Genomic DNA, 21,030 nt, shown 5'->3' on the forward strand with positions numbered 1-21,030 from the left:
CCCACAAATGGTATATATTGGTCAATGGTCCCCATGACCTGGGAACCACTGCAGTTGAGTTGACTCACCTCTTACTCCTTTGTGTAGGGACAGGGAACCATGAAGTTGGCCTGAGCAGGATTTGACTAGCCCCAGCATTGTTACTCAGACAATATAGGCAGGCTACATGTACGCTCTGGCTACTGAGGCTGCAGTGGGGTAGGGGAACAGGCTTATACTTGTCTCTGTAGATGCTGGTCTACGAAAGTGGCCCTGGAAAAGAGCCAGTCCCTTTTGACAGGAAATATCCATTCAAAGAGTATGCTTACTCAACTCCTCTTTCTACTGTCCAGAGGTTCAGATGCTAGTTCTGAACCCAGGAGCCTTTCTTGGCTATCCCTGTGGCTATCACTACCACATGAGTGATGATAATAATAAAGCCATGAATGACCCTTAGGCTGGGGCCCTTCAGTTGCACATTGATAATGTATCTTCCCTCCCTTCAACTCTAAGGACAGATGGTTTCAGGATGGCACAGAGCTCATTACAAAATCCAACACTTTAATCAGAACAGGGAGCAAGGACCAGGGAATGAATACACAGCTCACACAGCCCCTAGAATAGCCAAGCTGGCAGTGCACAGTTGCACACAAATACTCCCACCAGGCCTGAGTCCCACAGCCAAGCCCCAGGCATGCACACAAGGAAACAAGCAGAATGACAGTCCACAAAGTCTTACATAACAAGTGTCCTGAGAATTGTTTATTCAACCACATAAAATTTCTCTCGAGCTGGTGGCCTGCACTCAGCATTGCACAGATAAAAATATATGACTTTCAACACAGACCTAAATACCGTCACATTTTAAAAATCTCAATTTTTTATACAAGTGTTAAGCTAACAGAATCAAAATTCCGAGTTCTCATATATAGCTTTCACTTGTATTAAACATGTTTATTTACAACGTGAATAGAGAACAAGGGGGCTATTAAGGCCATTTTCTCATTGTGAACCACTGTAAAATATGTACACAAGTACAACCTAATATAGGCAAAGATTTGAAAAATCATCTTTCTTGTCTTAACGTAATTGAGTATCAGTTTAGGAGTGAAGAGACAGCTTGTCAATAGCACCAAGCCACGCCAACGGAGACGTGTGCCTTTGCTGTTCCATCCAGCTACCTGAAGGTCTGCAGTTGAGGTGGACCATTAACTGGGACAGATGTGCAGCACTCCCCAGGCCAGCCTGAAGGGCACCTTGCCCACTGTCTCATCAATCAAATTCACCTCAAGGTCCAATCAAAAACATTTTCAAAAAACATCATGCTACAAGGCCACTGAAGCCAAGGTGTGCCCAACAGGGAGGGACCAAGGGCAACCACCAGGGAACCTATCTCACCTCCGATGCCTGCTGTGTCCAGGGTGGTCCCTCTCATAGCGATGGCCTGTGCGCTCATATGACCTTGAGCGCTCTCGTCTTTGATCTCTATAGTAATGACTTTTCTTCTTGTATTTTCCAGAATTGTCTGTCCGCTCTCGTGACCGGCTTCGGGAGCGAGAGGAGCTCCGGCTACGAGACTTGTGTGGCTTCTGGGTGAGGTACTTGCAGTCCTTGGATTTCCGGGAGACCCGCACTTCTGAACCTTTGTAGGGAGCACCACGGTGTACCTGCCTTGGAGGAGAGTCACTGCGGCTCCGAGAACGACTCTGTGACTTGGACCCACCTGAGGTAGAGCCACTATCACTTTTCCTGTGGAGAGGAAAACATCCTTGTGAACAAAACTATCGTCACCTGTCCTAGCCAAGCCCTAACAAACAAAGCAGAGGAGGTAGCAAGGGGCACCCTTTTTAAAATAAATATATAACAACACACACACACACACACACACACACACACACACACATTTAGATTCTTTGAAACATGGTTTCTCTGTGTAGTCCTGGAATCCATTCTGTAGACCAGGCTGGCCTCAAACTCAGAGATCTGTCTCTGCTTCCTAAGTACTGGGACTAAATGTGTGTGCCACCACCACTGGACAGCAAAGAGACTCTTAAATTCAAATAAAGAACCACATCAGATTAAGAGCCGCCTCCCCCTGGGTGTGGTAGTGCACACCTTTAATCCACGCACATGGGAGACAGAGGGAGGTAAATCTCTGAGTTCGAGGCCAGTCTACTCTACAGAATGAGTTTCAAGACAGCCAGGGATAGAATACAAAAAAAGAAACCCTGTTTCAAAAAAACAAAGAAAGAAAACATATAATTAAAAACCCAGGGCTATAGAGATAGCTCAATGACTAAGAGGACTGACTGTTCTTTCAGAGGACCCAGGTTCAATTCCCAGCACCTACATGGCAGCTCAAAATTATCTTGTAACTCCTGTTCCAGGGAATCTGACACCTTCACAGATGTACATAATACAGGTAAAGCACCAATACATATAAAATAAAAATGAATTATTAAAGCAAAGAGATAAAGGATTCAAGGCCAGGCTGGTCTACAGAGTTCCAGGAAAGCTAGGGCTACAGAGAAAGCCCATCTCTCAAAATAATCAATCAATCAATCAAACAGGAGCCAATGTTTCCACGATCCCAAGAGACATCTACATGCCCTGCTATTACCCTGAGAGAACACCTAGTTAGGGTCTTATGGGTAAGCTCCAGGCACACACCTTCTCTTCGGAGAAGCAGACCGTGACGGGGACCTTGAGTAGCTCTGCTCACGACTCCTGCTTTGACTTCGACTCTCCTGCCCTTTTAGCAACCTGCAAACAGGAGTAGAGTAGTTATAGACCAGAGCATCTTCAGCTTTCAATGTCTGTCCAGGCAACAAATGAGCCTCTTACCCATTGACAGGGCTGTCACCCTTGACTTTCTTTGGGCCTTCCACTTTCCGTTTGGCATTCTTCACAGAGAGTGGGGAGGACTTGCTTCCTTTACCTTCTTTGGGGGATTCTACTGAATCATGTAAGGAATTAAAAACCATAATCAGAAACTTCTTCAATCAAAATACACTAGCAATATAAGACAAGACCCTGGGACAAGAATGAAAATACACACGAGACTCAGACAGGTCTTTTGTTCAGATAAATTTTCCTCAGAGCCCAGGGAATGAGGATCATATTCCATGTTCTAACAATATAATCATAGAGTCTAAGTATAAAACCTTAAATCAGCTGACAAGTCAACTTGATAAATGTGATTTAAAAAAATGAAACAAACCAGCAGTTTAGAATGGCTGTGCATGTTAATATAAAAACACAACCTTTAGGGCCTCCTTGACTTATTTTAAGAATTACTAACAGATTGCTAGAGATTCTAGTACCAGCATACTATTGAGGTAAGCTTCAGGGTCAACTCAAAGAAAGCTGAAGCACATACTCCAAAACCAAAGTTAGAAGGTCACAAATTGCTGTCCCTTTGTGGGAAATAAACTCTGGACACTCACCCAGCTTGGGAGCAGGTGAGAACCCTGCAGCACATTCCAGACCTGGCGCATTCCCTGGGAGCAGACCCTTTGCTCGAGCCTTTGCTTCTTCGATGGCATGCTTTCTCTTTTCCACTTCACTTTCCAGATGTGTCAAATCAACCTGAAAAGCCAGAATCATCCATTCAGAACCAGATGCTTCTGGCCAAATACAAGTACATAACAAAACACAAAAACATACAGAGGAACCTTTTTCCGTGTATAAAGCTGCAAGATTTTAAAGCAGATTTCTTGAATTTCTTCTTCAGTTGCTCCAAACAAAAGAAACCAATGTGGACGATTGGGTAAAGGGATCTGTGAACACAAGATATTGTGTTACTTTGCTTAAAAACTTCAAGGCCAGGTATAGTGGTGCATACCTTTTAATCTTAGCACTCAGAAAGCAGAAGTAGGTTGATCTTTCAGAGCTACATAACAGAGACCTTGTCTCAAAATAATACTACCACCACCAAACACTTCAAGGCCAGTAAGATTCTTAGGGCAACACCTGAAAATGGCCTGCCAGTTACAAAGAAACCGTTGCAAGTGAACCTAGTTTGACAAATATATTAACATTTCCTACAGGCTGGAGAAATATCTAGAATCTAAACTAAAACCCAGACAACCACATACTTACCTCCAGTGTCCTAGCAGCAAGATAGATACAGGCACAGGCAATACTTTCAGGCTGGAACCGCACAAAGACATCCGTGCGAAGGCTGTCATTCATGTAGTTCCTGAAACCAAAACCAGGAAGACTGTAATGCCATGGGCAACTATGCTACCACCTGTCATCAAAGGTTGTTATTCCTAAGGGTTCTACACTAGGACTGTGCTGGGTACTCTGGGAATCCCCATAGGTAACAGGGGACAGTCTGAATACACAAAAGAAATAAATCACTGGGGGGAAAAAGCTGGCTGAATGTCAGACAACGCTGCTATGAACGAGAACCGACTTTAACTTTACTTTTCCTTCTCTATGACCTGCTATCATGCAAAGCACAGTGCGTAGGAAGAAAATGCTACTTAGTAGTTAAGATGTAGTTGATTAAAGAAATCTAAATGTTCAGAATCCATAGTGCAGAGAAACATGCAAACTCAAATGAGAAGGCTGAGCATGAAGCCTCCCAACTGTCGGACAAGCTGTCCTCCTGTGTTCCTTTTCTTCAGGCAGCATTTGTCGCCCGGTCCTTCTCCAGATGACTGAGCCGCAGCTCCAGGGAGGGAGTCCACTTGGAAAAGGGAAAGGCCCTTGGGTTCAGTTCAGATGCATGGGCACATCATGTTGAGAGGTCAACACCCAAGGGAATCCTCTTCTCAGGCTTATCAAAGAACGAAACTGTCCCATTTCAACAAGGAGTCTTAAAATGAACATTCATTAAAATCAGACAACAGCAACAAAACACTAAAAGTGCCATCAGACTAAGTACGCTTAAAAATGCTATAATACTTTAGATGATATGTAAGTACAAAACTTCACATTTTTAGAAAAGTTAAAGGTCATTTAAAATTGACTACATCTTTAATATTTTCTTTATATATTTAAATTTTATAGGCTAAAACCAAAGGGTATACTAGCTTTATCAACAATGCAAAAACAATTCATGAGAAAACACATCATGAGGTTATTATATACACCGCCCAACATATCCAATGGTACAGCATACCCTGTCAGTCAGGCTGTACCACATATGAGAGAGATTTAATGCTCCCACCCAGCATCTCTGCCCTAAAACCTTAGAGAAGATAACATTCAAACCCACTCTGACATTTTAAACAATACATTCTACAGATGCCTGTAAGAGGCAGCTGGCCCAGGAAGGGAAGCCAGAACAGTAGCGGTGCTGCCCATCTCCCAGGAGCCATTCTGTAGCTAAACAGCTTAAACATTCACAGATAGAACCATCAATAATTTTACTACTAGTAAGGAAATTTTAGTATTCAAATATATTAATTCATTAACTTTGATCTAAAAACAAGTGAAAGCCTTCAAAGGTATATTTAAACTTAATGCTACATTTGAAATAAATTACAATATTTTAACTTAAAGATGCACACCTTTACTGTAATGAGTCCCACTTAAGCTGCTGAAAAGAGCAGGTTGAGAGAATAGATGATAGGATCCAGTAACAGCCTGAATTTCCACCATGCCAATTTTGTCACTTCAGGTCTTATAGCTTTCTATACAATTGTTTTTAAAGAAGGTATTGCATCTTTATTGCACAGGTACAGCAGTTTTAAAAGAACAAAATTCAAGTCAAGACAGTTATCAATTCTAATTGATACAATTACCAAGCATGACAGGATTAACAAGAAGCACAATCGTCAGAGAACCACAAGCAGCAGTCGGCCATTTCTATACTATTGGGTACGCATACCACCAGTCTAGAGCCAGCCTTCGGTGGAGAGCCTGCACTGGATTGGCTGAAGACGGCCGCTGTCCCTGCACCAAAGCGCTTGGACAGCAGAGGAGAAGTCTTAGTCACTTACCCTCAGAGGCTACCCTTTGATTGAAAGAGTACAGAAAAGAAAAGTCAAAACAGGTTCTCTATAAAGCATGTCATAGCACCAGACAATTCAGTCAGCAATATGACCCCTATAGACTTAACTCTGTGGGGAAAATATATCCCAATACCAAATTTTTACTTCAGGCTTCATTCTAGCATAAGTCTGCTAAAACCAACCCAGGACAGCAGCAAATTCCCATCTTCCCTTCCCTCAAGGGATACACATTCCCTGGAAACAATACCACTGATTCTGTGGATTGAACTATCACCTATAACATTTATATACCCAGCTGACAAACCCAGAAGGAAGCCCACTGACTACTCTCTCAGGGTGGGACAGTTGGAAATGTATGGGCAGGGGTAGGCCACCTTACCGTTAAGCCTGTCCCTGTCAATTTGGGGGAGGCTGATAAGTAATTATAGGGCAGATCACTAGGCACTGGGACAATTCCAGCCCATAACCAAGTCATGGGATGACAACCCACTGCCCAAGTGCCTTAAATAATATATTCCTCAATTGCCCTTGCTGGTCTCATGAAACAAGGAAAATCAACTCACCATGCAGTCTGGACCAGGTGTTGATTACGCTCACATTCTAACACCTGAAGGTACATAACGATTATCTGGAAGATATGGGTCAGGCAGTTATTACCAAAAACTTCAGGAGCAAGGAACTCAGATCTTGGTGTCCATGCAGCAAAAGAACCTCAAGCTATCTCAGGGTGTTCCTGGTGACATCCGGCAGACAGCTCAACTTTTGTGATGTGCTTGCTACCTGCTTTTATAGTTGGGCAGAGTGCAACCAAGAGAAAACCAAGCCACACCCCATGGCATAGAAGCCGTTTCCCATATGGCTCATTTTCATTCTCGTTGACAACACCTTTTCCAACAATCAAGATTAGTCTGCCCTATACATCCCTGTACCCCAGTAGTCAAGTTGTACAAAACATGAAAATAACATTAAACAAATTAAGAAAAGCACATAAAATATTTAGCGGAAAATTTACAAGAATTTAATGCCAGAAACTCAAATATGCAAGAAAAAATGGCAAGGCTACAGAAGTAAACATGAACAATTGTTGGGTTTGGTATGTTGAGGCCTAAAGTTCAAAATGGAGACCAGGTTGGTTATCAAACTCGGATCTGCTTTCCTTTTGCCTCCAAAGTGCTAGGATTAAAGGCCTGTACCACCTCACGCAGCTACGCCTGAACTTTTAAAGAGTTTAGCTAAACTAGATGAAACACCCATGAAATAGTACAATAAACGTACTTCTACTCAGCATGTGCTTGGACTATTTTAAAATAAAAAGATTCAGAATTCTTCCTGTTCTACCACAGACATATTAAAGCCATTACTAAAATAACAGTCAAGAATTGGGCTAAGCTCTTATGGGCTCAGTTAGTAAAGTGCTTGCCTCATAATCCCCAGATTCCATATTAAAATGCTGGGTGTGATAGCCCATACTTTTTGTTTCGTTTTTTTTCAAAACAAGGTGTGACTATTTAACAGAGCCCTGGCCGTCCTAGACTTGCTTTGTGGACAAGGCTGGCCTCAAACTCAAAGATCCACATGCTTCTCCCTTCCAAGTGCTGGGATTAAAGCTGAGTGTCACAACACCCAGCAGTGACTCACTGTTTTGTTTGTTTTTTTAAAAAATATTTATTCTTATTTTATGTGCACCGGTGTTTTGCCTATATGCCAGTGTCAGATTCCCTGGCACTGGAGTTGCAGACAGTTGAGCTGACATGTGGGTGCTGAGAATTGAACCCCAATCCTCTGAAAGAACAGCCAGTCCTCTTTACCGCAGAGCCATCTCTCTAGCCTCCAGTGATTTACATTTTTAATTCCAGGACTTGGGAAGCAGAGGGGCTCACTGGCTAGCCAGTCTAACCTAATTGGTGAGGTCCAGGCCAACGAGAACACCTTTCTCAGGAGGAAGTTTTCCTCTGGACTCCAAATGTTCTTGCACACACATGCACTTAAAAATTTTACTGTTAAAAAAAGTGTAGGTGGAGCTAAAGATGACTCAGTGATTAAGAGCAAGTGACAGCTCTTCCAGAGTCCTGAGTTTAATTCCCAGCAACCACAGAGGCTCACAACCATGGATCTGATTCCCTCTGTTGGTGTGCATAAAGAATATTTACATACATAAAATACATAAATAATCTTTTTAAAAATGTAGGCTTAAAAAACAATTGTACTTTTCAATTATTATCGTGTGTACATGATGTTACTGTTATGCTAGAGTGTAAATGAGGTCAGAGAACAACTTTGTATAACTGCTTGTTTCTTTCCTTATACCTTTACATGTATTTCAGACAGAATTCAGACTGACAGGCTTGGATACTGCTCTGTTTTATCTATACTTGTTTTTTCGTTTGTTTGCTTTTTTGAGACAAACTTCCACTACCTAGCCTCATTGCCCTGGAACTTACTATGTAGTCCAAGCTGGCCTTGAACTCAAAAGATCTACCTGCCTTAGCCTCCCAAGTGCTATGATTAAAGTTGTATGCTACCACCCAAGGCTGAGCCCTGTTTATTTTTGAGATAAGGTCTCACATAGGGAAGACTGGCCTCCTACTGAAATGTAGCTGAAAACTTCCAAGCCAGGCAAGAAAAATGTATGTTAATGAATTAAACTTCAAATGTTACCACTGCTTTTGAAAGCTGAAATCTAAAAGACACCATTTCAAACACTCTTATATTACTAAAAGTAACAATTATAAAAGGTTGATAAATAAAGGACTAATTTTAAGTTCTAGACATAAACAAGAAAACCAAGTGAGGGGGAAACATTCAGTACTCTTCAAGGCCTTCACACCTGCACACATGGAAGTCAGTTCAAGTGTGACTTGGGTGGCTGAAGGTGCCAAGTCAAACCCACCTTGTGAGGGTGCTTCACATGGACACAAAAGCCCAATTCCTTGAGAACCCGTCTCTCTGCCTTTATAATCTGGTTCTTTAGATTAACATACTCTTGATCCAGCACCAGAGGCACAGGTTTCCTGCAGAAAAGACAAAGCATATGCTCTGTACCAGGATTAATCAAACAAAATCTTTTAGATTCCATATTATAAAGTCATCCCTTAGTATACATTGTTGCTGGTTCCATGACAACTTTCACCTAATACCTATGAGTGTTCGAGTTCCTTATACAATGTGGTAGAATACCCCTATAGCCTCTTCACAGTTTATACCATACTTGGATACTTTATAATACCTGGTACACTGTAAATGTTGTTTAAGGAGTAGTGATAAGGGGCTGGAGAGATGGCTCAGAGGTAAGAGCACTGACTGTTTTCCCAGAGGTCCTGAGTTCAAATTCCCAGCAACCACATGGTGGCTCACAAACATCTATAAGGGGAGCAGATGCCTTCTTCTGGTGTGTCTTAAGACAGTGACAGTGTACTCATCATATACATAAAACAAATCTTTAAAAAAAAAAAAAAAGGAATAGTGACAAGGAAGTCTAAACATATTCAATACAAAAATTATTCCACCCTGTACTCCCCAAAACCTCTCGCCCCCAAACGCTAGTATTTTCAAGTTAGTTGAACTCTTGAATGAGAAAGCTGCAGATATGGATGATAGACTACAGAAAGAAAGACCTGGTCAGGTTTTAAAGGGCTTCTACTAAGCTGGGTATGATAGTATATTTCCCTAAGCCCAGCATTCTGGGACCAGAAAGAAGACCATCCATATGAGTGAGATCAGCCTGGTCTCCACAAAGCTCGAAGCCAGTGAAGGCTTCATAGTCAAGACTGTTTCAGAATAAAACAAAACCAAAGGGCTTCTGTGAAAGAGCAGAAAGTCTGGGACAAGGCCTAGGGGCACTGGTCTATTATTAGGGATATTCGTTTTCTGGTTCTGTTGGTATGTATGGATGCTTTCTTTTTAAATTTTCTATGGGGGGCTGCTGTAGTCAGTTGCCATCTTCCACTTCTACAATGTGGGACTTCAGTATCACATTCAGGTGCTCAGGCGTGACAACAGGCTCCTTTACCCACTAAGCTATTTCATCAACCCAGTGTGTTTGTTCTTTAAAGAATTGTATAACATTTGGTTGGTATGTGGGTTCTGCCTGTGGAGATCACAGAACATCTTGTGGCAGTCAATTCTCCTTCTACTACATTGATCCCAGAACTAAATACAGATTGTCAGGCTTGGTGACAAGTCCGAGCGTGCATGCGTGTTCTGTTTCTTTTAGGTTAAGGGGCTGTATGTGCTCCAAGCTGGGTTCAAATTCATTATGTGACTGAATGACTCTGAACACCAGACCCTTCCTATCTTCGCCTCTCATCACATCACTAGGGTTACAAGCTCACATCTCCATCTCCACTTCTGGCATGCTCTAAGGGTGCGTTGTTTTTGTTTAGTTTCTTGTTGTTTTTGCTAGATAGGATTTCCCTGTATAGCCCAGGCTATTTTGCAACTAGCTCTGTAGACCGGGCTGACTTCAAACACAGAGATCCTCCTGTCTCTGCCTCCTGAGGGCTGATATTAAAGGCTTGTGCCCCCATGCCTAGCTCTCCATGGATGTTTTAAAAAGCAGTGTTTGGAGATGAGCATGGTGGTTCACACATGTGAGAAAGATTGAGATGGGATTGCTGAGAGGTTAAGACCAGCTTCACCTATATTCAGGCCAGTTACCACTACACAGCAAGACCAGATATAAAAAACAAACAAACAAAACAAACAAACAACAAAAAACAGTCTAGGGACATTTCTGTTACAAATGGTTTCAGGCTAGGAAAGGTCAGAAGTATTGGTCAACATATTACAATGCTAGGACAGTTCAGTCACTAACAGTGCTGAGTGTGAGACCCAGGGGTCTGTGCTGGGAGGTTCTCAGCAGAACCATGGAACAAACAGGACAGTAGGATGGTGACCTGATATGATCATATAGGAATTGTTCCAGCAGGGATAGGACGGCTAGCGATCGTGCTTATTGTACTCTCCTACCAACTGTCCCAAGACAGCATCTGGAACACTTGCCAACAAAACTACTGTAAATCCACAGGTTGGTATAACAATGACAGACATTATGACAGCTCTGGAAAGGACTCACTTTTTCTCTCTCAGATGCCGAAGGCGATGGAATACATTGATGACATCCCTGATTCGTCTTGGAGCCTCTTCTATTTGGAAGCCAGGTGAACACAAGCCATGGACACATGCTGAAATGTACATTGGGACATGGGTGTTTTTCCCCAACCTGAGAACCTTCCAAGGCATTAAAACTATTAGAAACAACCAGAAGATACAGAGACAGGCCTCTAGGGGAAGAGCTGTGTAGACTTTGCCAGAACAGAATTCAGTTGACTAAGTACTGGGCAGAACCGGCCAGGTTTCCTCCTAATTCATTTCTCTGATAAAACAGAAAGAAGCCTACCTCCATGGAATGTTTCACGAAGGACTTAGTGTAAAAGAACCGCTGGAACAACACCTGCCCTGTAGCCATGGCCACCTAGAGACAGAGAAGGTTCCATCATGTTGAACGCAGGATTTAAGCTTGTGCCAGCTGAAATGTCTTGTGTGATTTTCCCCAGGACAAACAGCCCACGGCAGTTTCCATTTCCCCAAAGGATTTGTGTTTCGCGAGGCTTTTCTAGGGGGTAAAAGGGCCTTTCGCTCGAGTGGGGTGGGGGAGGGGGAGGGGTGGCCGAGCGCGGGGCCTGCTCCAAGCCGATCGGCGCTCAGGTTTGAAGCTCGGGCTCAGGTAGGTTATTTCAAGGCTGCAGAGAGGTACAGGCTCCGACCTCACTCAGAGTCTAGGAAGGGCTGGTTCCGGGACGTGAGCCAAGACGACAGACAACAAAGGCCCGCTACTTCGGCCGGGCGGCGAACGGCCACCTACAAAGCTCGCGGCCTGGCACTCACCTGCGGCAGGCGAAGCAGGATGCCGGCTGCCCTGGATGAGCTCGCAGCCCACTACGCGGAGTCCAGTCTCTGTATCGACGTCGAGGGACCGCTCGACATGGATGGGGTGAAGCGGAGCTTGTCGTCGGGCAGCAAGCAGTTTTCCAAGGTGATGAGCACGCCGGAGTATAGCCTATCACCGATCAGCACCCCCCTGAGACCCTGGGGCTGCTCCCCCCGAGCCGGAAAGAGCAGGCCGCCAACGCAGGAAGCCATCAACCCGAAGCCCCGGCCGCCGCCGCCGCCATTTTGTGCCGCCGACTCTTTTCGGGCCCTTCCCGTCAGGGCGGCTGCTCGAGACGATCATGGCCGCCCCGCCCCACCCGCTTCCATTGGCTAAACGTCACCGCTGTCTCGACGCCGTTGGCCGTACGACCAGTCCTTCAGTATCGCGTCAGGCACTGACGCCGGAAGTACCCACGGGTGGGGCTGCTCGTTAACCACTTGTCTCCGCGGCCTGGCCCGAACCGGAAGTGGTCAGTCCGGTAAAGCCCGGAGATTACAGTGCTAAATCCGGAGATTACAGTGCTCCTGCCTCGAAAACTGGGGTTCTAGAAGGGAGTCTTTCCGTGGGGTTGGGACAGAACAACTTATTTCCCCCACAGTCCCAGGCGCACAACATTTCACCGCGATTTAGTTCAGGGTCTTTAGTTCTCAACCCTCTTCTGTCCTCTGGCTCTAGTAAAGCTGTGGGGTGGATCCTGCCAGAATTAAAAGTGCAGATAAAAGCCGGGCGGTGGTGCCTTTAATCCCAGCACTTTGGAGGCAGAGGCAGGCGAAATCTCTGTGAATTCAAGGTCAGCCTTCTCTCTACAGCTTGAGTTCCAGGACAGTCATGGCTCTTAAACTAAGACACCCTGTTGCAAAACAAAACAAAACCTAAACAAACTAAAAAGTGCAGATGAAGGGGCTGGAGAGATGGCTCAGCAGTTCAGAGCACTGGCTGCTCTTCCAGAGGTCCTGAGTTCCAGCAACGACATCATGGCTTGCAATCATCTATAATGGAATCTGATATCCTCTTCTGTCCATACAGGCACAAACGCAAACACAGCACTCATATACATAATCTTTTTTAAAGAGTTACCCTAAATTTACTGTAGCAAATACAGGCCAAAAATGGCTGGGGACCTTTAAGATCACAGTGAAAAGGCTTGTAGTAGACCTACAGAACAAGATTTATTAATACTCCTGACTCCATTCCGGACCTGCCTAGTTTCACCCAAAACAGTGCTCTACTACACAGTAGAATGTGGTTATTACCTGTCACTGCTCAGTTATCTCAAGCTATTCAACAAGATTTTGGCCAGGTTCAGTGAGAGGGAACATTGGGAGGTTAGACACTAGAGTTTAAGGAGGTTCCTGGATAGGTCCAATTCAGGTATTTTGAGCTGCCAACAAGGCTGCCAAAAGTCAGTATTCCATAGTCTAGCTGTAGTGGGTTGATCTGATTCCACTCCTAAGCAAATCCAACAAAGATCTCATCCTCAGTCCTCTCACTGTAATGGCCACATTGCTGCTGTCCATCCATCTGTTCCACCCCTAGGCTACAGCTGTACGGTAGGCACAACTGCTTAGCCCGTTTGCCCATTCCCTAAACTGAAGCTGGCCAAAGGATTAGAAAAGAGTGCTCTAGTCACTCAACTCAGACTCTGGTACTGGAGAGAACTGTTACATCCACCAGGAAGAAAAACCTATGTTGGATAGGGCTGCTTGGTCACAACTCAACAGTGATTTGCAGTATCTCGACTTTATTGGGTGAAGTAGAAAACAAAGCTCGGTGATGGGGCCAAATGGATCCGTATCTCCCCTAATCTGTTCAATAACTATTAGCTAATGAGTAATATGTATTGAACACTCTGGCAAAGTGTTGAGCATATTGTAAACAAGACACAAATACCTAGTGCAATGACCTTTAGGCTGATGAAAAACCGTCAAAAAGGCCTTGTAGCAATCTTCAGTAAACAGAATCCAAACTTAAGCTTGCTTACAGTAATCATAGAGGACAGATCCAAATGATCTTTAGGGACTGGGAATATAACTGAGTTGTTAGCTTCTGTAGTATGCATGGAGTCCTGTGCTTAATACCCTGAATCCCAGAAACTAGACATGGCGGGTGCATACCTATAATCCCAGTACTTGGGAGCAGAGGCAGGAGATCAGGAACACAGAATCACTCTTGAAGTACATGAAATTGACAACAACACCACAAATTATAGGAGGCAAATTAGGGCTTGATTTTGTGTTAAAAGTGTGCATTGAGTCTGAGGGAAGAACTAGGAACAACTGGTAACCTAAGATGAGGGATGGTGTCACTATAGTACAGCATTGTTCCAACTGGAGGCAGAGACAGGCACTATGGCTTCTGTAGCAGGGGGCTCAACAAATAAAGTAGATCTGAGCCTTTCCTATATAATGTGGCTGCAATTATTTAACAATTTCCCCCAAGAATAAAACATTTAATCATGAAGAGGAAACTAGTACAGACAAAGGATGCTCTTAAAGGAAGTAAAACATTCCATTCTGTGGGTAAACTTTTTAAGATACAAGTAGCTGGGCATGGTGGCATATGCCTATAATCCACAACATTCAGGAGGCCGAGGCAGGCTGAGCTATGAGTCTAAGGGTAGCTTGACCTACAAAGTGAATACCATTAACAGCTAGGGATAGGGCTATTTAAAAGCTCAGGATACTGTGGTGTTTTGTTTGTTTTGTTTAAAAAAAAAAAAAAAGTTAATAAAATAACTTCAGGATGTCCCTGAAACTGACAATATTAGGTACCCTCTCCAAGCATGTCATGTCAACAGCTGTAAGGACTATTGAGAGACTCTCAAACAACCCAAGGTGCTTGGAGAGACACTCTCCAACCCATTGGGCTGCCTGTAAGCTGTGCAATGCACTCAGTCTTCATAGGCTACCACTCATGCTATGGTGTGCTTTTGAGTCATTTCTGCTCCCTTAAGTAATTCTGATCAACTCAACGGCTACACCAATTGGGCTTCAGTAGTATCCTTCCTCCTGGTCAATCAACTGGTTCCCTCTCTAGGTGAGCACCCTTTTGTTCACATCTCAGGAGTACTGTCCTAGCTAGAAGAGAGAATGGAATAATCAAGGAAAAGGTTATTGTTAGGGTCTGCTGGGTTTTGTTTCCAGGAAATGGCTTTGGAGAGAGTTACTATGGTGAGATCAAATGTAGACCAATCATGTGAAACAAGCAGTGGACACAAGAATGAAGGTAAGGGAGTACAAACTATAGAATTTGACAGAGGCGTGGAAATTAGGGTGTTTAAGAGGATGGTGGTCTTTGGGTGAAGCAGGGTCCCAAGACGTCAGGATGGACCTGACCTGAACACATCATATACTGTAGGAGGAAGAGTCTACATCGTACAGCATCGTCAATACAGCTGCTGAGGTACTACTGCTAACAAGATTGTCCAGAATTTATCCTTCGAACCTTGTGAAAAGACCGAGCTATATGATATAAGTTTGGAAGTTGCCCCAAACCCCCTCTGAAGCTGACACATCCTTTCAAACTGAGACCAAGAGAATCACATTCTCTTGTCACATGTCCCCTGATTTGTACCCAACTGGGAACATGGAAAAAGGAGGAAATGCAGCTAGGGGCTTCAGCAGTTGAGCCCCTGGGTCCGTGCCCATACACAAGGGAAAGACCAAAAAGGTTAATATCAATCATGTTTACAGTAAGCCTACAGTTTGAAAGTACTTAAGGCAGACCAGACAACTAGGGGGAGAGGTGTCAGTTCAAAACCTGATACAGGACCCCTACTATAAAGGGAAAAGCAGCATGCAGAGCTGAATCCTACTATTCCCACTCAGCCTTTCCCATAATAGGCAGCCAATGATGGCAAATCTACAGGCGATTCAGAAGCTTTATATCCTAAAGGTGGATTACTTGATGCCAGGAAATAACTCACAAGTTCAACACTGCAAAGGCTTTATTTTTACAATCTTTATAGGACAGTCTGGGGCTGTGCCACTGAGTAAAAACCTGTCACCTCAGGCCTGTTACTAAAATGTAAATAAATACAAATCAGACTTACTGGTGACAATCCTTTTGGTCCTATCTTGTTTACAACAGTTTCTATAGCACTGCAGCCTTCAGTGGTACTGTACCACTCTGGAAAAGATACCTTCAGGCTCCTTTCCATCCCCCAAAGCTGCAGCAAAGCCTTCCTGCTGCCTCCTCTTAGCCAAAGCAGCCAAAGATTTAAACGTCTTTGGTTCATAGATGGCCAGGTCCACAAGTACTTTCCTGTTGAGCTCCACCTGACACTGGAAAGACAAAGAACCACAGCCTATAGTGAGCATCAGAAACTACATGAGAAAACTAGGTGTGGTGGCACATGCTTTTATTTCCAGCACTGTAGCGCCATTGGCAGGCAGATCCCTGAAAGTTCCAGGCCAGATAAAAAGTACCCTGTCTCAAAAAATAACAATAATAAACCAACAAAAAGAAACTACTACAATAGAATACAAGAAATACCATGTTGGGACAGGAGAATGCAGCCACAAGACCTCTACTGAGTCTAGAGTAGCCAGCCAACACCCTATTAGTGTGGAACACTTAGGAGCTGTGGGAAAGGCACAAAAGAAACATCTTGCATGGAGAACATAGCAGGATTCTGTAGGATAAATGTGAGTGAGGACAACGAAGGGTACCACTAGAGGCTGCAGCATGGAAGAGCCAGATGAAGCCCGGGTCCCATGGTTAGGGGCAGGAGTCACCTGGGCACTAAAACTTCTGGCCTGGGCTCTCTTTACTGTACTTTAGAGATATACAAACTCATTAAGCTGTGATTCCTATCAAGTAAGACTACAGGATTGACAGATATAGGTGATTTCAAGGTGAGATTCTGGCTCAGAGGAGAAAGGCTATTAGCCTAAAAGTGTAACTGACTGATAGAAGTCATATACACAAGGCCCGGGGTTTTAGCCCTAGCAATGATGATAAAACAGGTGATTTCAGAAAGCAAGAAAAGAAGAAAAGGGGGATGGGCCATATATATTAAATACTGTTTTCAAGCATAGAGTGGACTCTACTATGTGACCTATGACTTACTGACTCTCCCCCTCCCCCCTCCTCCACCCCCACCCTGTCTCTCTGTCTCGCCTCTATTTTTCCCCCAAAGTCTCTTTATTATATAGCTCTGGTTGTCCTGAAACTTACTACCTAAACCACGCTGGCCTCAAACTCAGAGATCCATCTGCCTCTGCCTCCCAAGTGTCTGGACTAAAGATATGCACCATCACACCCCATAGACCTGTGATTTCAAATCTACTTTCTGAACTTCAGGCCCACATAAGTAAAATGGAGGATATAATATCTCCTCAGGTCACCCAGAGAACACTTATAAAGCACTAAAACAATGTCTGTGATAAGGTGGAAGTGGAATGCCTACCACTGGACTCTTTTAAAAGAAAAACCATGGGCAGCTAGAGACTGCTCAGCAGTTAAGAGCACTTACTCCTCTTCTAGAGGACTTAGGTTTACATGACAGTTTACAATCATCTGTAACTTAGGGACCCAATGCCCTCTTCTGGCATCCAAGGATACCAGGCACAGATGTAGTACACAGACAGGTAAACAGACAGGTAAACACATACAGGTAAAATAATTTCTGTACATAAAAGTATAAATAAACAAAAAGCCCCTCAAATCCTAAAATTAAAATCAGTTTTCTACCTTTTTCCTTTCCTACAGAAACATCCACGTTGGCAACTGTATGACATGCTCTGCTCACAGTATGCTAAACTATTAGCAGGGCTTGTTGAAGGCAGGTAGGTTGCCAGAACTGCATCCAGACAATAAGTAGTTTAGGATACAGCCCTAGTAGCACTAATGTCTACCCCATGGATTACTACCAGGTTGGCTCACATCTGATGGCATGATCCCTTTATATGCTCAGCACCTTGATAAGGCCTCAACTTACCTTAATTAAGTTGACAATAAATGCTGGGTATTGTAAGCCATGTTCCTGGGAGGCAGCTGTAATTCGATTAATCCAGAGCTAAAATTAAAACATGAGATGTTTAATACTGATTCTTTCTTTCTTTCTTTCTTTCTTTCTTTCTTTCTTTCTTTCTTCTTTTCTCCTTCTTTCTTTCTTTCTTTCTTTCTTTCTCTCTCTCTCTCTCTCTTTCTTTCTTAACTGGGTTTTACTATACATCTCTGGCTGTTCAAGAACTCACTATGTAAACCAGGCTGGCCTCAAACTCACAAAAATCCTCCTGCCTCTGCCTCTCTAGTGCTGAGAATAAAGGTCTGTACCACTACACCTGACTCCAGGATGGTTTGATATTGATTTCTGAATGTTTTATCTGTATCTTGTTTATAGCAAAGGTTCTGACTTCACTAAAAAGGGCTTGTAAAATAAGTAGAAAAGGTAAGATGTTTCTTCTCAGAAAAACAGGCTTTCAGAAAAAACAGCAGCAAACGTTGATATATTTCATACAGACAAGCTCTACTATGAATCACAAGCAGGCAGCATTCCAGGAGTTACAGCCAGCCTAGGTTACATATTGAGACACTGTCTCAAAAAAGCAAAGCACACAGCCAGTCTTGGTGGTACAAGTGATGCCTTGGAGCAGAAGGCAGATCCCTGTGAGTTAGAGGCCAACTTGGTATATATAGCAGTTCCAGGACAACCAGAGCTACACAGCAAGACCCTGTCTGAACAACGCAATACAGCACAAAACAAAACACAAAAAGTAAAGCAAAAAGTTCCTTTATAAATGACAAGCAAGCTAGGATGATAGTGCATGCCTGAAATTCCAGCACTTAGGAGGAAGGCCAAGTTTAAGGCCAGCCTGGTATACCTAGTGAGTTTTCAGGGCAGGTAGGGCTATATGGTATGATTCTATCTCAGAAGCAAGCAAGCAAGCAAACAAGCAAACAAACAAACAATAAATAAATAAGACAGGCAGACAGGCAAGGCTAGGTCTGGTAGGGTAGCTCTGTAACTCCTGCCCCCAGTATAGCTGAGGCATGACTACAAGCCTGGGCAATAGCATGAGTTCAAGTTGAGACTCAAAACTTAAAGAAGTGTTCTGTGACATCTGGTTTCTCTAAAGCTTGGAGGGCCAGGCACCCTAAGATGTTCAGGTCCCAATTGGAATCCTCATTTCAAAAACAAACTAACAAACAAACAAAACCAAAACAAAACAGGGCGATAGCTGAGGAATTAACTCTTCAAGCTGACTTCTATACACCACACAGGCATATAAAAATGCGTGGATATAGCTCCCAAATTCATATGCCACAGAGATGGTTCCTACTACTGTGCAATCCTGAGGACCTGAGTGCGGTCAATACTTGGAACACAAAAACCTGGATGCAGGAGCATACACCTGCGATCCTAGCACTCCTATGGTTGAGCCAGAACTTCATGGACCAGGTAGAGAGAGAGTCTAGCAGGAACAGAAAGGCAGATTCTGCCTGAACAAGGAAAAGGCAAAAACAAACTCTTGAAAATTACCCTCTAGCCTCCAGTTTCGTGCATATGCAGGAGTATATACACACAAGAGAATCTATGCCTAGCATGTTCAGGGCCCACCACCGCCCGGGCCGACACTTTGGGCCTAAACAAATCAACAGCCAGGCAGTGGTGGCACACACCTTTAATCCCAGCACTTGGGAGGCAGAGGCAGGCGGATTTCTGTAGACCAGCCTGGTCTACAGAGTGAGTTCCAGGACGGCCAGGGCTACACAGAGAAACCCTGTCTAGAAACAAAACAAACAAACAAAAACAAACAAACAACAACAAAAAAAAAAACCCAAATCACCAGGTTCTGGGGCAGCACCACTCTACCCCAAAGGCCTGTGCAGCTGAGAACAAACAGAAGCCCAAAATAACACTGTCCACACAGTGAACACACCATCATGCTGTACCCACATTCAGTTCATGGAGTCCTGTATTTTTATTCTAACTTATATAGGTATGTTGTGTGACAGTGTGTGAGTGGGTGCACGTGGAGACTAAAATGAGTCTGATCCCTTGAAGCTAGAAGTCTAGGCAGTTTTGAAGTCCAGCAAGTCCTCTTATCGGCTGAGCCTTTAGGGAACACTTTCTTACTGTCAAGGTCAGAAATGACATTTCTTATGGCCCTGCTGACTTAGCTCATAAGTACTTACAAGAACTATTGACCCAGGCCCCCAAGTGCAGCTTTCACAAAACGACAGAAAAACACTTCACAAAGCTTTTGTCCAAAGATTGTAAAGGGAATGCCCTGGGCATGAAGGCCAACGTCCTGTGGATACAGAAGGCCAAGCTCTGGGGCATGGAGGGCTGAAGCCGGGTGTGGGAAGAGAGCCTAGCACTAGAGAGATGAAGGATAGCTGGGGTTGGGAGTCGGGATGCCAGGGTCTGTGCTTACGGTCCTCAGGTTCCGCTTCTTAAGTCTGCGGGACTTCGTGCACTTAACGAAGGCTCTGGTCACCGCCCTGACTGCCAGCCGGTAGCAGCGATTCTTCCTTCCCCTAAAATGCTGGATGAAGAAAAAGAAGGGTGTTCGGATGGCAAAGCAGAACTTCACCCGTGTCCCCCTGGGACCCCGACATGCGCACTCACCCGAGCGTGTTTCAGCCACCTCCTGAACCCGCCAATAGCGGTCAGTGAGGCGGTTCCGCAGCCAGAGCCGCGTCGTAAGGAAGACCATGATGTGCTCCCCGAATCCAGAGGGGCTCCCATAAACTCTTCCGGGTCAACGGTCAGAAAGGCCAGCCCTCCTGGGTGTGTTTGAGCACTGTCTTCCGGATCGCCTCTAGACTCGCTCCCTGAGTTCCGTTGTGCCATATGGTCCGCACGCAGGTGAATAGCTAGAGCTGATACCATAAACTGGAGGGACCAAGCTGGCGGGGATGATAATGAAGTTGATAGAGCAGTCCGGGACGAAAATCGGACTTACAGAAACGACCAAAGAACCCTCTTGTGTGGGTATCAATTGACCATAAATGAAAGTAAAATTAAATCAAGTAAACCCATTCAAAAGACAACCAGTTTAAGTCACAGGCTCAAATGAACTGTCCTCGAGAAATGTGCTGGGGATGAAACCCAACCTCCCACAGGGATGCTCCAGGAGCTCTGAAGGATGGAGAGCTGAGCTCCGGGACTTGTGGGAGATCCAAGCTCTACTGAGATGAAGA

The 21,030-nt window shown here is 44.2% G+C and overlaps 1 protein-coding gene and 1 pseudogene across 2 annotated transcripts; both read right to left on the reverse strand.

The window, feature by feature from the left end:
* Window positions 1-714: 714 nt before the first annotated feature.
* LOC117701950 (cyclin-L2-like) lies at window positions 715-12,133 on the reverse strand (annotated as a pseudogene). Its single transcript, XR_004605904.2, has 11 exons — window positions 11,832-12,133; window positions 11,344-11,418; window positions 11,020-11,128; window positions 8,836-8,956; window positions 6,509-6,573; window positions 4,081-4,180; window positions 3,654-3,758; window positions 3,426-3,567; window positions 2,824-2,932; window positions 2,650-2,742; window positions 715-1,728 (listed from the first exon to the last, which is right to left on the reverse strand). The product of XR_004605904.2 is annotated as a cyclin-L2-like (transcript).
* Window positions 12,134-15,805: 3,672 nt separating this feature from the next.
* Window positions 15,806-20,577, reverse strand: LOC117701951 (large ribosomal subunit protein bL20m-like). Its single transcript, XM_034493354.2, is given in 5 exon segments — window positions 15,806-16,160; window positions 17,819-17,896; window positions 20,262-20,372; window positions 20,456-20,470; window positions 20,472-20,577. Coding segments are annotated over 5 exon segments (450 nt in total). The 5' UTR covers window positions 20,544-20,577; the 3' UTR covers window positions 15,806-15,986.
* Between the last annotated feature and the right edge of the window lie 453 nt (window positions 20,578-21,030).

Source organism: Arvicanthis niloticus, unplaced genomic scaffold, assembly GCF_011762505.2.
Source record: "Arvicanthis niloticus isolate mArvNil1 unplaced genomic scaffold, mArvNil1.pat.X pat_scaffold_351_arrow_ctg1, whole genome shotgun sequence".
Lineage (NCBI taxonomy): Eukaryota > Metazoa > Chordata > Mammalia > Rodentia > Muridae > Arvicanthis > Arvicanthis niloticus.